Source organism: Cariama cristata, unplaced genomic scaffold (assembly GCF_000690535.1).
Source record: "Cariama cristata isolate BGI_N322 unplaced genomic scaffold, ASM69053v1 scaffold19108, whole genome shotgun sequence".
NCBI classification, from domain to species: domain Eukaryota; kingdom Metazoa; phylum Chordata; class Aves; order Cariamiformes; family Cariamidae; genus Cariama; species Cariama cristata.
The window spans coordinates 31,904-46,751 of NW_009631922.1; the positions used below are offsets into that span (position 1 = coordinate 31,904).

Here is a 14,848-nt window from a genome sequence, read left to right on the forward strand (position 1 = left end):
ACCAGGAAAGCTGCCTGTACACGTCTTAATGCCATGTGTGCGTAGTGCCAACATGGCCCTAGATGCTTCAAGGTTATTCTGTAGGGTGGCTTCTCTAATTTGCAAGAAATAACCAGATGTGTTAGTAGTTTGAGTTATCTCTGCAGGTAAGATGTGTGATTAGACTTGTTGAAAACAAATTATTAGTCTGTTAGATGAGCAGATAGGCCTCTGTCTTGCCTTTTCCTGGCCTGAAGAACTAGATGGATGTGTCTGGGGGTTTTTTCTTTTTTTTTTTTTTTTTTTTTTTTTTTTCCCCGTAGCCACTGATACAGATTAGACTGCTTTATTTTCCAATGTATGTAATCTTTTCTATATGCTGCGTATTTCCCTAAGAGACTTTGAATTTTACTCACTTAAATGAATTAATGAATGTCACTTTTTATTTTTAAATGGCAATGACTGTTGTTTGCCAGGGTGGTTCAGCCACAGCTGTTAACTCTTTGGCATTGGCCCCAGATGTAAGCAAGCTGGAAACTCCAGATTAAAGATACTAAAACTCATTAAAGAAATTGTTTGTCACAAGTTCAAAGCTGTCAGGGAAACTGTGTAAATCATGGGATGTGATCTGTGGCCAAATAACAGGTTTTTTCTCTTTCAGACACTATGTATACTTGCCAACATAGCAGATGGGACGACAGCAAAAGAACTGATTATGACCAATGATGACATCCTGCAGAAAATCAAATACTACATGGTATGGAGAATTTCTCTTAAAGGTTTTATGTTGGTCTTTTGCAGGAATAAAAAGAGGATGCTTTAGCATTTTGTTGTGTAAATTATTCAGTATTACGCACTTCACTTTCATATACCCAGTTGCGTCTAAGAAATCATGTAGTGCAGTTTTCTATATGCAGAGGTGTACTGAGGATCCGATTAAAAGGAAAATCCAGTGGTTATTTCCCATGAGGATGTTACAGTGACTTAAGCAACTTAAGCAATACCTGTAACAACTGTCTATGGAAAACATTACATGATCTTGGAAAAGGCACATCTTGTAGACCTCAGTAACTGTTTGGAAGGATATGATGAACGCTGCTCAAGTGCCTTATGTTATGGCACTATTTTTGAGAGAAGTTTTAGATAAAAGTTAGTCCCAACTTTGCTATGTTATTTATTACAGGATGAATGCCAAAATGTAGGCCTGAGAATTTCTGAATTTCTTCTTCTAAACTTGAGTACTGTTTTTCTGTGTTTAGAGTCATTCAAATGCTAAACTTCAGCTTGCTGCCATGTTCTGTATATCTAATCTCATATGGAATGAAGAAGAAGGTAAGAAAGCCTCGTTATTAATGCATATACAAGTTACTATCCTGATCAAAAGGCTCATGTTGCATAGTGATCAATATTTGCAGTGCACAGCACAGTGGGATCGAAAGCATAAAAGAGGACATCATTATAGGTATAATATGGAATAAATGAGAGTAGTAAGGAGGACATTGAGGAAAGCGTAGAGATCTGTTCTGGGACAGGAAGGGGAGACACAAGGAGAAAGTGTCAATAAATAGGAGTTGATGAGTCAGACAGTGGGAGGTTTCCACTTGTAGCATTTGTGTAAAATCTGAAAACAATTGGAGTGAAAGAGAATCCTAGTAAGAGAGCTTCCAAGTCTTAAGGAGGTTGTGGAAACTCATTGATGGAGGGAACAGGTTCACTGGAGAGGATAAATGGATTAGAAAGAGGATTTGTTGCTAAGAAATCTTCCCCAGCATGAGTGGTTTGAATGGGTTGGGCAGTGAGACTGAAACCAGTCAAAGGACTTGTGGGTGGAACTGGAAGGAATGGTGAAGGCATTTGGTAAGAAGAGTCATGATCTGGAACAGTGGAAGGCAGCCAGGAGGGAACTGAAGGATGCTGCTGCACAGAAAAATATGTGTGTTTGTGTTGAGGGGTGGAGAGGGAAGATAGAGGCAGCAGTGTAGAGCTGGAAGAAATGGCAAGGGAAGGAGTGGTGGGAGGTAGTGTGCTTTGAGGAATGGTGGGGCTGGGAGGAGGACTTTCTTAGATGGATGATTTACAGAACCTCAAGTTCATGCTGCTCTTCAGCAAAGAAATCAGTGTCTCTACTTGGTTTGGGGTTATTTTTCTCTACTGTGTAACTTAGTCCACATCTCTCAGATTGGTAGAACTTCATTCAGTGTGTGACACTTGGCTGTGCTCCTGGTGGCTTTCTGCTCATTATACTGGCATTATACAGTGCTACAAGTCAGACTCAAAAACACACCTCCAGTTAAATGTTCTCTGCATCCAAATCAGAGATGAGAAAAAAGCAAATGAAGTCAAGCTGCTTACTTGAAGATAAAATATGTTCAGATTTTTGCCTTCAAAATTTTCTTTTCTTTAAACATATGCGCACGGAGTAAAAAAAAAGAAACTAGAACTCCCTCGGGAAGTAGCCACAACTGAGGGAGTTTTGCCGTTGCTGTGTTCTAGCTGAACTGAACTGCGTTCCATACCCCTCCTTTAAGCTGGTTTCTTCTACCAGTCCTTTCTTCTGTCTGCAGACATTTATTTTTGGTGGTATTCCTAACAATGTGATTTACTGTTGTAGGTTCACAAGAACGCCAAGATAAACTGCGAGACATGGGAATAGTAGATATTCTACATAAATTGAGTCAGTCATCAGATCCAAATCTGTGTGACAAGTGAGTATAAGGAAAAATCCAAAAAGATTAGAGGGAAATCTTTGCTTTTTATTTAAAAGATAGCTTTTTTGAAATCTTTTGATTATAGAAAAATTCCCCAGAAAAAACTGTCTATCATTGCACTGAGTTTTACGGCGTATAAAGAAATTGTGATGAACACTTATTTAAAGACAGGTTTTGTATTGCTCAGGAGTAACAGATGTTACTGAAGTTCTGTAAAATAACTACACTTAACATCTTCTAAAACAGTGGAGGATCCTCTCTGAAATCTCACTGATACACAAATAATTGTGTAAACCATGAACTACTTACAAAGTTCCAGAGGATTGGAACGATGGTAAACCATCACATAACAGTAAGAATTAAAAAAGATAATACAGGCTCACCACTGTTGTTAATCTCAGTTAAATTCTTTTAAACTAATTAAGCTCAACAGTAACTTTTCGCACACCTGTTCTTGTTACTCATATTATAGCATCTACACAGATCATCTAGCTTCTTCACGAACACATATAACTAAAATAGCTAATGACAGTTTCTGATTTTATGTTAACTTTTTGCAATTATCCCACCTACAGTTAGTAACAACCCCTGTTTCTTTCATGAACTGAAGGAGATGATCTGATTTTTGGAAGAGATCATACATAGACAACACAACTGTGCAGTGTTTTAAAATGCATTAAATTTGGGGTTCTTGTTTTCATGAAAGATATTCCCGTGTTCTTAGACATCTTTGTAGGTAAGTTAGGACTGCTGTGTTTCAAATCTATGCCAAAGTATCAGTATTGATGGTGATAATCAGGAACATACAGATATCAATAAGCAGTCTCACAGAAGATTATGGAAAAGCTAAATAGAGTTTTGAAACAGTGAGAAACAGGAATAAAACTTAAACCAGTAAAAATACTTTCTGGTAAACAGGCCTTGCTATTCAACACTTAAGCCTTGGTTTTAAGAGCCAGGGAGCTGATTGTGCTTAGCGCTGTTGCAAGTCACTGTCCCTCCTCTTTCTTCTGGCCATGTGCTCCCACTTTTTTTACACTATTCCAACTCTACCTCATCAGCCCCCTTGAGCTGATACAACATGCAAATGCAGCAGGAAACTTGGAGGGGAAAAAAAGAAGTAATCTTCCTCTGGGTTACTGATTTGCATCAGATCTTGGAAAAGTTGGTCAAGGTCATGATAGCATGGTTGGGAGGTGTGGGGGGCAAAGGAAGGAAGAGCAGAACTTCTCACTTCAGGTGGTGGGAAACACTGAACTAGCTGAAGTGATGACGAAACTGTAAGCCTAGACTATTGGGAAGTGGGTTTTTTCCTTAAAAAAAAATGTTGCACAACGTTAGACTACATGAATTCCAGTTTTACTGGAATGTCTGTTGCTTCTTTTCTCCCACTCGCCTCATTGCATGTTTTTGGTAGGGCCGGTATTCCTCATGGGACTAACACACTTCTAGTGTGTTCTGAGTTATGAGACCTCTTTCATTTCTCAGCTCAAAGACCTGCTTTTCATGGTGCATCTGATTACAGAAAAGTAATTGCTCTTCACAATTATTTCTCTTACGGGTTTTTTATAAGGTATGTTGATAATGAGGTTCAATGTACATCTTAAGCCCCACTGTACTTGAAAGTTGCTCAGTTTATGCTGAGCATCTAAAATACTTGGTTAGATCATCTTTTTCTTAGATACAAGGTGGATTCTTAAATTGTTACAGCCCACACAGAGTGCTTCTGCACCGTGGGCTAGATTGTTCCAAACTGGAGGAGCCAGCCACTCAGCTTCCTTTTACTTCACTCATTCATCCTCCCCCTCTTGCTGGCACAATGCATAGTCTTGTACATAAAGCTGTTGATGATAAAGCCAAACCCCAGTAATTAACAGGTTTTTCCTTTCTTGCAGGGCGAAGACAGCACTCCAGCAGTATCTTGCATGATCAAAGACTGACTGAATCTATGGACACCCCTCATGTCTATTTAAGGAATAGCAGGAGATATTCCTGACTCCTTATATTTGCACAAGTCACCTTGGGCTGCATTTTTCTCAGGTGCAGGGAGCTGCTTTGCAGAAACAGTTTAAATGATCAGGTCTCCAATGCACTTGAGAATTTTCTTGAGGTAGTTTCTTTACTCAGAGGACTCTTGGGGGGTTGTTTTGGTTTTTTGGTTGGTTTTTTTTTTCCTGAGCTACCTGGACTTTCGGATAGAACAATCAGTCATCATTTTCCTTTTGGGCCTACAATTTTCTGCTTTTGCTGCAGCCTGCGTGTGTGGATGTGTGTGGGTGTGCTCAAGTGTGTGCGTTTGCTTGGGTGAATGTGTGTGGGTGTGATACTTCAATTTTGTTTTTCCTTTTTATTTTGTGTGAAAATCTTTTTCTACAGGTTTTCAAGGGTTAACCATTGTTTGCTGTACGAATACTTCAATGAATTATATACAGTTTGAATGAAATGTTATTTAAAAAAAAAACCAAACTGTTGTATCCCATAAAGTTTATTTTGAATTTTGAACAGATGAATGTTTTTAAGTAAAATATATGCATTTCTGAACTTCAGCTTAACTTACATTATACTTCCTTTTTAAAGAGAAAAATAGAGGGAGACAGTAGACCCCAAATTATAAGCAGCGCATTCTGTACTGACAAGGTCCAAGACTTTTGGTTTTTTTACCACCATACAAGGTCACCTGGTACTGATGACATGCCCAAATCCATGGAATGAGTCAACTGGATTGTTGTGGGTTTCTTTATGGTTTTAGAAGAAAAGCTTATACTTCAGAGTTAGCATGACTGTTGACTTTTCTGGAAAGGAACAGGTGGCTGCAATAACAGGCATAAGCTATTGCTTTCGTAGCCAAGAACTTGCTCAGATAATTGCTGAAGGATTAGCTTATTTGTGGTGATAAGTATTTCCTGATCACTAATACCAATAGAGCAAACAGTATGTTGCAGAAATTATACTTTCAAGAGACCAGAAGGAGCTGGCAAGCAGTGATTAAGGGATTGTTTTTGTTTTCCATCCTTTACCTCCAGATATAGTTAAGTGACTCACAGATTATTTCCACAAAAGATCAGCTGGGTGCATTAAGTTGGGGAAGGGGTGGAAAAATTGGGGGTTTGTTTTTGGTTTTTTAGCTCAGTAATGTTGCTACAGATTTTCTGTATATATGCAGATATACACACTTGCATGGATTTGGATACCTGGATGATAAGCAATGGGATTTTACGGTGTTCAGAAGCCTAGATTGTCCATAAGTTCCTGAAATTGTGCCTGTAGGTGTGGGGAAAAAAATACAAGTACAAAGACGACTGTGTAAGGTTAGGCTGGAATATGAGACCCCAGTGTCTTCCCAGTCAAATATGCATAGAAACAAATGAGGGCAGCAAGGAGCTCTCCTTCATGCAGTTCAGGGTTCTTGCTTTCTTCCTGTGTCTACTTTCTGATTTCAGTTTAGACCATAGTTTTAATCGTCGGAATCTCCAAACACTATATTTACATAGCACTAACAGGCACACTAAAGATTGCAGCCGATGTCTTAAACCAAATCTTTCTTTTGTTACATGGAACTTCAGGAAGGCTGCAGCAAGAAGAGAGGTCTGTAACTTTGCTAACCAATTTTGATAGTATCTTAATCTTTTATTTCTAATCAGAAGGTCAAATTGTGATAGCCTTACTTTTTTCCAAGGTAACTACTTGTATCAGAAAATGTGACCACAGTTTGGCCTGGAATTTGAATGTGCTGTGTATCAGATAACTGTTATCACTTGGTTGCAAAGGAGAATATATACATTTCATGTAACTTCTTCCACTCTTGAAAGACAAATAAAAGTGAGCACCTGACACTTTTTCCCCAGGCATTGCAGTAAGTGACTGGCAGTTTTTTAATGTCCTTCTGCAAATTTTTCATTATGGACTTTGGGGGCTGGACAAAAGGGAAAGTAAAAATATGTGAGAACTTGATAAATATCAGTGCCTCAGAAGCGAAATCTCACTTATAAAATTCAATCAAATATCTTTTTGAACTGAGGAAAAAGGTCTGAGGCTAGTGTTGCAAATGCAAAACTGTACAGCGTGCATCTGACTTCTAAATTTGCACTCCTGCTATGTACGTTTAGGAGCTCAAGTTCTTATATATCTCTTCTCGTCCTCCCCCAACTCACGTTTCTAAAAGCAAATCTGAGTTTGATTCTATAAAACTTTGGTGCCTAAAGGTGTTCAGAAAAAAGGTGAGTAAGTATCTGTGTACATGTTTTGAGGTGGTTTCCTGAAATTCTACCAGAAAAACTAAAAAACAATGCTCAGACAATCTCGTTGCTGCATGAGAACAGTTGACATTTTCCACAGATATTGATAGGACAAACTGTTGGATGAGAACACTTTTACATTCAGTTAAGCTTTGTGAATAATTTTTGATGTTGCTATAGGTATGTACAAAAAGAAGAATACTGTAAATAAAAAGAACTTTACCAGAACATCTAGATTTTTCTCAGCTTCATGGAGAAATCTCAGCTTTCTGTGCCAGCTTCTCTACAGACATTTGCTAGCCCAAGATTCACAGTGGGAACAAACTTGATTGCTGGTCAGCCGGATCTTTACCAACTTTATTTAGGTAGCAGCGTCTTGTGAATTACAGGGTTGCTTGCAGAACCAAAGCAAGTATAAAGTTGATCTGGACAAAATACAAATCACCAGGGTTTCTGCTGTTCTTGTGCCATTTCTCTTCTGAAAGCCACTCCTAATGAATTTTGATAAGTATGTCCACTCTTTATATCTCGGTCCAGTGATGGTAGTCCTTCTCTCAAAGGTTATTTGTGTCAAAAAAGTAAATAGTTATGCATGGAGTTTGGCATGCTAGCTGTCTGACAAGTGGTACACTTGACTGCTCCCCACCACCTCCAGTCCATATTTGGCATAGTCTCTCCCACACAGAAAGTCAAGTGAGACTTATAATTTGGCTGTGTTGTTACAATCACAGATTCGCACTGTAGTAGTTGAAAGAAGCCACGTGACCTGCTTAAAAGTATCTTTTTAAGGCAAACATCTAATATTTTTTAAAATTTATTTTTACAGACTTTAGCCATTGCAGTAGATGCTGTGCCTCTATGAGACTTCTGAAGCAGTGACGCAACAGGCAGAGGAATAATTGAGGTGCATGAGACTAGATTCTTGAAGACTAGAAAGTGGGTTTAACAGGACTGTCTTTGGTAATCCTAAAATGTAAGCAGGTGGTAGGTGTAAACATGCAAAATTTCAGTGGTGGTTAAAATCATCAGGACTTTACTGGAGGCTTATTTCTACAAAAAGAGACAGATGCTGGGGGCGCCCAGGGGTGCAGTTTGCTGAGCTGGTGTTGGTGGCAGGGCAGGCACTGCCGTGTCCCCTGGAGGCACTGGACAGTGTCCCCTCATTGCTGGGGCACCAGGGGAGTTGACGTGCCAAAAGCCAAATCCTCAACCAGGAGGGACCTCAACCAGCTTGAGGATGGGGCCACCAGACATCATGTACTGCGTGACAAGAAGCAGCATGATCAAGGTCTGCACCTGGAAGGCAGTGACCCCAGGCCTGGGAATGGACAGGGTGAGCAGCAGCCCTACCCAAATGGGCATCGCCCGGAGACTGCTGGACACAGGCACTGTGCTTTCACTGCAAACAAGAAAAGACCCCAACCAACCTTCAAAACTGAGCCGCGTTTGGAGTGGGGCCAGGAGCTTATCCCCTCTGCTCAGTGCTGGGAAGGTCACGTCTGGATCCCACGCCTTGGTTTGAGCCCCTAGTTTAGGAGGGACAGGGGCAAACAGGAGTGCGGGGCTGTGCAGTGGGCTGAGGGGAGTTGGGCAGGTTTGAGAGACAAAGAGGAGGCAGAGGGGCTCCAACCACAGCTGCTGCTGCTTGAAGGGGAATGACAGAGGAGACTGAGCTGAACTTCCTGGCTGCAGCGGATGCTGAGAAGGGAGTGGGGCGGGCTGGGCTGCCGCTCCGCCCTGACGTTGCCAGGGCTGCCATAGCAGCGCTGGGGTGCTGCCATAGCAGCATTGGGGTGCTGCCAGCCACTGCACAGGTACTGCCAGGCCCTGGCTGGGGCCCATTTGCTTCCGCCACCCTAGCAGGGTGAGGAGGGGACAGGCTGCTGTGTCTTTGGAAGTGAGCAACAATTGAGGCCCTGCAGCAGCACTTTGCCTCTTGTGAAGAGAGTGTGAGCAGAGCTGTGTCCAGGCTTTGGGCTCTGCTGAGCCAACCCTGCTCCCTGCAACAGGGCTGGGATGCTGCTGTAGGGGGTATGTCCTGAGTGGAGGAACAAAGGCAGGTAAAAAGCTTTCTGTGTGGTGCAGCTTGGCCAACAGTTGGATTCACATAATTTGAGGACGTCTGCAGTGCTTTGCAATTGGGACTGCTGCTCAAAGGACCCTTATTCCTGCAGAAGGATGGCTGCAAAGAAAAAGGAGGTAGTACTGCAGGTCAGTAGGAGCCAGGCGTTTAAAATATCTTTTAAACTCACGGTAAGTGCAAAGGATGAAGTGCAGTCTTGGGTTGTCTCAGATTCTGCTGGCAAAGCCCTACTGCGTGATCCTTGTGGTGGAAAAGCCTTCCTGAAGGCAGGTAGGAAGCATGGGAAAACATGGCAAGTAAATCTGTACCCCAAAGTCAGTGCTATGGGGTGTGGAGGGAGATTGCTGCAGGGCTGCAAGTTGCGTTTCAGAGCTGTTAAGAGCTGGCATGGGTTTGGCTGCTTTCACAGATCAAAATGGATAGGTTTGTGTTTTGTGGGACAATTGTTGAGAGGACATTTAGAAGTAGGGAACTGGGGGTGGGGGGTGGTGTGTCTCCTGAACGGTAAGTGTCACTGAACATTTCTGACCATGTATTTAAAAAGATTGCTGTAAAGGTGGAAAAGTTAGGCGGTACAACAAAAATTCAAAGGGTGAAAAACATATTTTACGATGACGTGTAGAGGCATTTTTCCCTATTTACGCTGTGCAAGTGACCTAATGATACTTTATAACTACCTGCGTAGGCAAGAGAGGGTTTCTGAGACAGTTCAGTGTGCCAAAACATTGGAAAACCCCAAAGTAGGTTAATGAAGGTGGTCTTCAAATTTTGAAACAAATTCAGTCTGCAAGAGAGAAATACTGGAGGAGATTATGGGCTCTATAACCTTTTTTATTCACTGTTAAAATTGGAAAGCGTGGAGTGAAAATGTGAACATTTGTTTAAGAGAAAGAGGATCGCTTTGTTAAGGTAAAAATGGTTTCTACTGCTGCTTATCCAACTGTGTTCCTGTGCGATGGGCAAAATTACATCAACCAGACTTTGCACCTTTGGTAACTAAGGGAAAGCTGGGTCTAGATGTGCACAAATGTAATTGTTCGTATCTGCAGATGAAAGCTGAACCTCATGTAGGACATGATGTGATGTCCTAGAAAAGTTCTGGTTATGTTAGAGAAAAGCCAAGTCCTAGTAGCCTCGGGGCATCCAAATGAGCAAAGCACTTTGAAGGGTGCGGGCATTCCCTTCTGAGTCCATCAGTTGAACTCATGGCTGAACTCATTATCACAAATTATTATCATAAATCATCTGAACTCATTAGCATTCTGTGAAACACTCCAAGGGTGGTCTTAGCAGTAGTGATAACTGGAATAATTAAATTTCTTAATTCTGCAGGTGTTCTCTGAAAAAATTAGGCTTGGGCTCATATGCTAAACAGGAGAACAGACAGAGGTGTTTGAACAACTCCCCATTCTCTGAATGAGAGAAACTGTGCTGTATGACCTCCCGTGACATCTCTGAAAATCTGTAAGAGGCCATTTAATTTGCACTGGAGTTTCCACTCTTGGAATTCTTAACTTTGGAAGTTTAGCATCCTTTAATGCATTGTTGGTGTTAATTATTGTAAAATAGCTGGCCTTATTGCAACTTGCTGTCTTCCAGTGTAGACTAAATGTAGTTAGGTTTAATGATACCAACTGAGAAAGTTGTTAGGAATCGTCATTGTTCAGGATGAGCACAAACAGATCTTGCATTTCTCAAGAAGCTTTTTCTTTTTTTTAACTTACTGTGTTTTTCTAAGTACATCCTGAGGGGCAAGTCCTGTAAGATGGGGAAGATGCTAAAGATATTTTCCTTTCTAATAACAGTATTGGAAGCGTGAGATAATACAGTATGGGGCCCAATGTTTGGAATTGTCTAGGGTGTCCTTGACTGGGTAAGTCCCTGATCTAACACTGCGCTTTGAGCAGGGAATTAGACTAAGGACTCCACAGATCCCTTCCAACCTAGATGTTTCTATGCTGCGTGTTGTTCACTATGTTTTGGAAGTCGTCAGATAGCAGCTGGTTAATTCAGGTGAGGACATGCTGGGCTCAGACCACCCTCTAGTGCCCAGCCATCATGAACGCTGTGTATTTACGGGTTTATCAAAACTGAAACATCTTAACATAGTATAGCTTGTGTGTAGGCAAGGTGAGAAACTGCTGGTGGTGAATCATCTGGCTTCTAAAATACCATGAGGACTGGGTCTGCAATAGGCGTGAGGAAAGGAGGATGTGTGCTGGAGACAAGCATGTTGCAGCAGCACTCGGAATGCTGCAGGTCAGCCCAGAGCACCACCTCGCTGCTGCTTTTGAGCACCGTGCTGGCTCTGATGGGAGGTCTCTGCTGAGCTGGGACCTAGCGTGTGTCCATGCGCGTGTGTGGTTCTCCTCCAAGTCCGTGCTTCTTGTGCTGGGATCCAGGCAGCCTGCAGAGAACCAGTCCAGTCAGTTATCTGCCAGTGGCTCTTAACTATTTTAACTGCTAGCCTGTCTTAAAACACTGTTACGTATCAGACTTCCATTTGAGTGAAAGCAAAGTAGCTCTTTGTGTTTCTTCTGTATCAGGAGTGCTGCAGTAGGGAGCTCAGGGTCCCTTATCCCTGCTCTTCTTCCCGGTACCCGCAGACCTGCAGGGCTGCATGGTAAGCCAAGACACAGGAGGAACATCTGGAACCCTTCCCTGCTCTGGGGTCTTGCTGCATGGCCCCCCAACAAGGAGTTGTGTTGCCGTAAAAGCAGGAGAGTGCCAGGAAAAACCTGAGATCGTATGGGTATTTCACAGACCTTCCCTCTTGCACCATGTACAACACAGCCTGGTAGGTTCAGGTAGGGCTCCGGGCAGTCAGCCAGAGGTCCTGGGAAGATGCAGGGGCTGTGTCCCCAGTCACCCCCCAAAACAACTCTTAGTCTGTGTACAAACCGAGCCTGGGAGCCCCAAGCAGCCAGACTGTTTGAGTAGTTGCTGCCACTAAACAGGGGAGGGCTTGCTCTTGGCTGGGTGCTGTTACCCTTTCCACCTGCCTTTCTGTGGTTCTTGTGAGACAACACGAGTCTCTCATCTAATAAGCTTTTCTACAGAGTTAGCTGGCTCCCTGATGGGTCTCTCAGAGCTGGTATCAGGTAGTAACAAGAGCATGTGGGAAGGCGGGAAGGAATGAGAGTTTGGGGGTGAGGATACCTGACTTTAGCTGGTTTTTCTCAGAGGTCTTCCACCCATGTTCTAGCACAGCTTGGCCCTGCCCAGCTGGTCAGAGGTGAGAGGGTCACAGTCCAAAGAGTTTCCTGAGTGCTCAGGTAACACCTCTTCAGGCAGATGGGTCCATCTTAAGTGCAAGCGTGAAGTGATTTGTCAATATGTTTGCAGGAGCCGGGTAGTACCTGATGACTTACTGTTGCTTTTTACTGTGTTTTTAAATTTTCACACAGATTATCATCAATAGCCAGGAGCTTTGGGAAGAAATGCTGTGTCTCAAAGGACTCATTGGTAAGGGTTTGGTCAACGTATCAGATTGCTTTTGTTCTGTGTTAGAAGGACACCAGTACTGTTGGGAATCAATGACTACTGATACGGATGTTTTGTCAGTACCTCCATTCCTCTTCCCCTGAATGAAAGAAATATGCTATCAGAGGTGAGACTGGCTGGAGGTTGTAGTCTTCTTCATTTATGTGGGACAATTATCATGCAATCAAAGCAGTGCTGGTGCAGGAGCTTCTGGAGTCTCCAGTCCAGCCACCCGCTTGGAGCAGGACTGTCCCCAGTGCAAGGAACAGCCCTGGCTCCCAAGGGTGGAGGTTAGAGGGCTGGTAGGTAAGCCTCGTGTGCTCTACCTCTGTGCAGCAGTTTTCCCTGGAAAATCTGGTACTTCCAAGGTCACAGCCATGTCGATGTTTCTTCTAAAGACTACTCCATATCACTGTTATTAGCTTGTTATTTTATAATGCGATTTCATTCTCCGATCTAGCATTTGAAACCTTGAAAGAGTATGATCGTTTCTACTTCAGAATTGAATCCATAGCCCTTCTAGGGCTCAAGGGGAGTCCTGCCACACTCCAGACTGAACTATGGGAGCAACAGCCACAAGTTGCACCTTGGGAAGTTCTGGTTGGACATGAGGCAAATCTCCTTCCCCAGGGTGGTGCTGCAGAGGTCACCAGAGGAGGAGACCTCTAATCCTCAGAGGTTTTCAAGATTCTTGTTATTGCACTAGCACCCTTTTGCAGTCTCCTTCCGAAGGATTATGCTGCAAAGTGGAAAAGTGCACAAACCATCCTGTTGATCTATATCTAAACTGACCCTTTTTGACCTCATTCTTACTAATTGTCCTGCTTGCAGTTGTTGATGTGTTTCAAGCCTGGTGTGGTCCATGCAAAACAGTAGTGGATCTTTTCCGAAAACTAAGGAATGAAGTTGGCAGTGATCTCCTGCATTTTGCTGTGGTAAGATCTAATTTGGCACTGCTTAAAAAATCCAACCTCCTGAAATTAGCAGGCTGAAATAATTTATCTTTCTAATATTCAGCCAAAATTATAACAGTCCAGGAGTTCCACCTTGTGTTGAGTGAGCCTGCCAAATACAGGCACTTGGTTACATCCTTAAGAACTCGTATCATTAAGAATTTTCAGGCTTCAGCTGTTCTCTGCTTTTCAGATTTCTGCTTAAGCAAGTAACGCTAGACAGAATCTTTAACATACATGTCCGTCTGATGGACAGGGAGAATCTGAAGGAGCTGGGTTTGTTCACCCTGGAGAAGAATCAAGGACAGATGTCTAGTAGGGGATGAATAGAGAAGGCAGGGACAGACATTTCTGAGTGGTACACAGCAAAAAGACAACAGACAACAGGATCAAGTTGCAGTAGGGAAAAATCCAAGTAGATAGAACAGATGATAGTATAGATGGTAGACAACAAGTTGCCCATGAGCCAGCAATGTGCCCTCGTGGCCAAGAAGGCCAATGGTATCTTGGGGAGCCTGAGGAATAGTGTGGCCAGGAGGTCAAGGGAGGTTCTCCTCCCCCTCTACTCTGCCCTCATGACGCCACATCTGCAGTGCCGGGTCCAGTTCTGGGCTCCCCAGTTGAAGACAGACAAGGAACTACTGGAGAGAGTGCAGCGGAGGGCAACGGAGATGGTGAGGGGTCTGGAGCATCTGCATTATGAGGAAAGGCTGAGGGAGCTGGGTCTGTTCAGCCTGGAGAAGAGAAGACTGAGAGGGGATCTCATCAATGCTTGTAAATACCTTAAGGGGGGGTGTCAAGAGGATGGGGCCAGACTCTTTTCAGTGGTGCCCAGCAACAGGGTAAGGGGCAACAGGCACAAACTGAAACTCAGGAGATTCCATCTGAATCTGAGGAAGAACAACTGTACTTTGAGGGTGGCAGCGCCCTGGCACAGGCTGCCCAGAGAGGTTGTGGAGTCTCCTTCTCTGGAGATATTCAAAACCTGCCTGGACACGATCCTATGCAACTGCTGTAGGTGACCCTGCTTTGGCGGGGGGGTTGGATTAGATGATCTCCAGAGGTCCCTTCCAGCCCTGATGATTCTGTGATAGAAGGAAAAAGTATTCAGCATAGAAGTGGTTGGACTCTGGCACAAGTTCCCAGAGAGACTGTGGAACACTGATTTTGTGAGATGCTCAAAACTAAAGCCACCTAACCATTCTCACACTATCTCCCATGCCCATCAAAGCCCAGCTCCAAAATTGAAAACGTGCAGCGACTGCTCCCACACAGAAGGTACCAGGAGTGAAAGCTGTTGCTGGCCCGCACCTTCCCTTGGTGCATTTTCAATTTTGGAGCTGGGCTCTGATGGGAATAGGAGAAAGCACGGGAATGTTACTGGCTAACACAGGGCAGAGCCGGAGT

General features: G+C 43.2%; 1 protein-coding gene across 1 annotated transcript in view; it reads left to right on the forward strand.

Moving 5' to 3' along the window:
- The window catches only part of ARMC8 (armadillo repeat containing 8), a gene marked incomplete at its 5' end in the record, with an annotated part of 36,114 nt that extends 30,881 nt beyond the window's left edge, over window positions 1–5,233 (forward strand). The window contains 4 exons of the mRNA XM_009706166.1: window positions 641–736; window positions 1,239–1,311; window positions 2,591–2,684; window positions 4,583–5,233. Coding sequence (XP_009704468.1) covers window positions 641–736; window positions 1,239–1,311; window positions 2,591–2,684; window positions 4,583–4,616 — 297 coding nt within the window. The remainder of the gene's footprint in view (window positions 1–640; window positions 737–1,238; window positions 1,312–2,590; window positions 2,685–4,582) is intronic.
- Window positions 5,234–14,848: the final 9,615 nt, after the last annotated feature.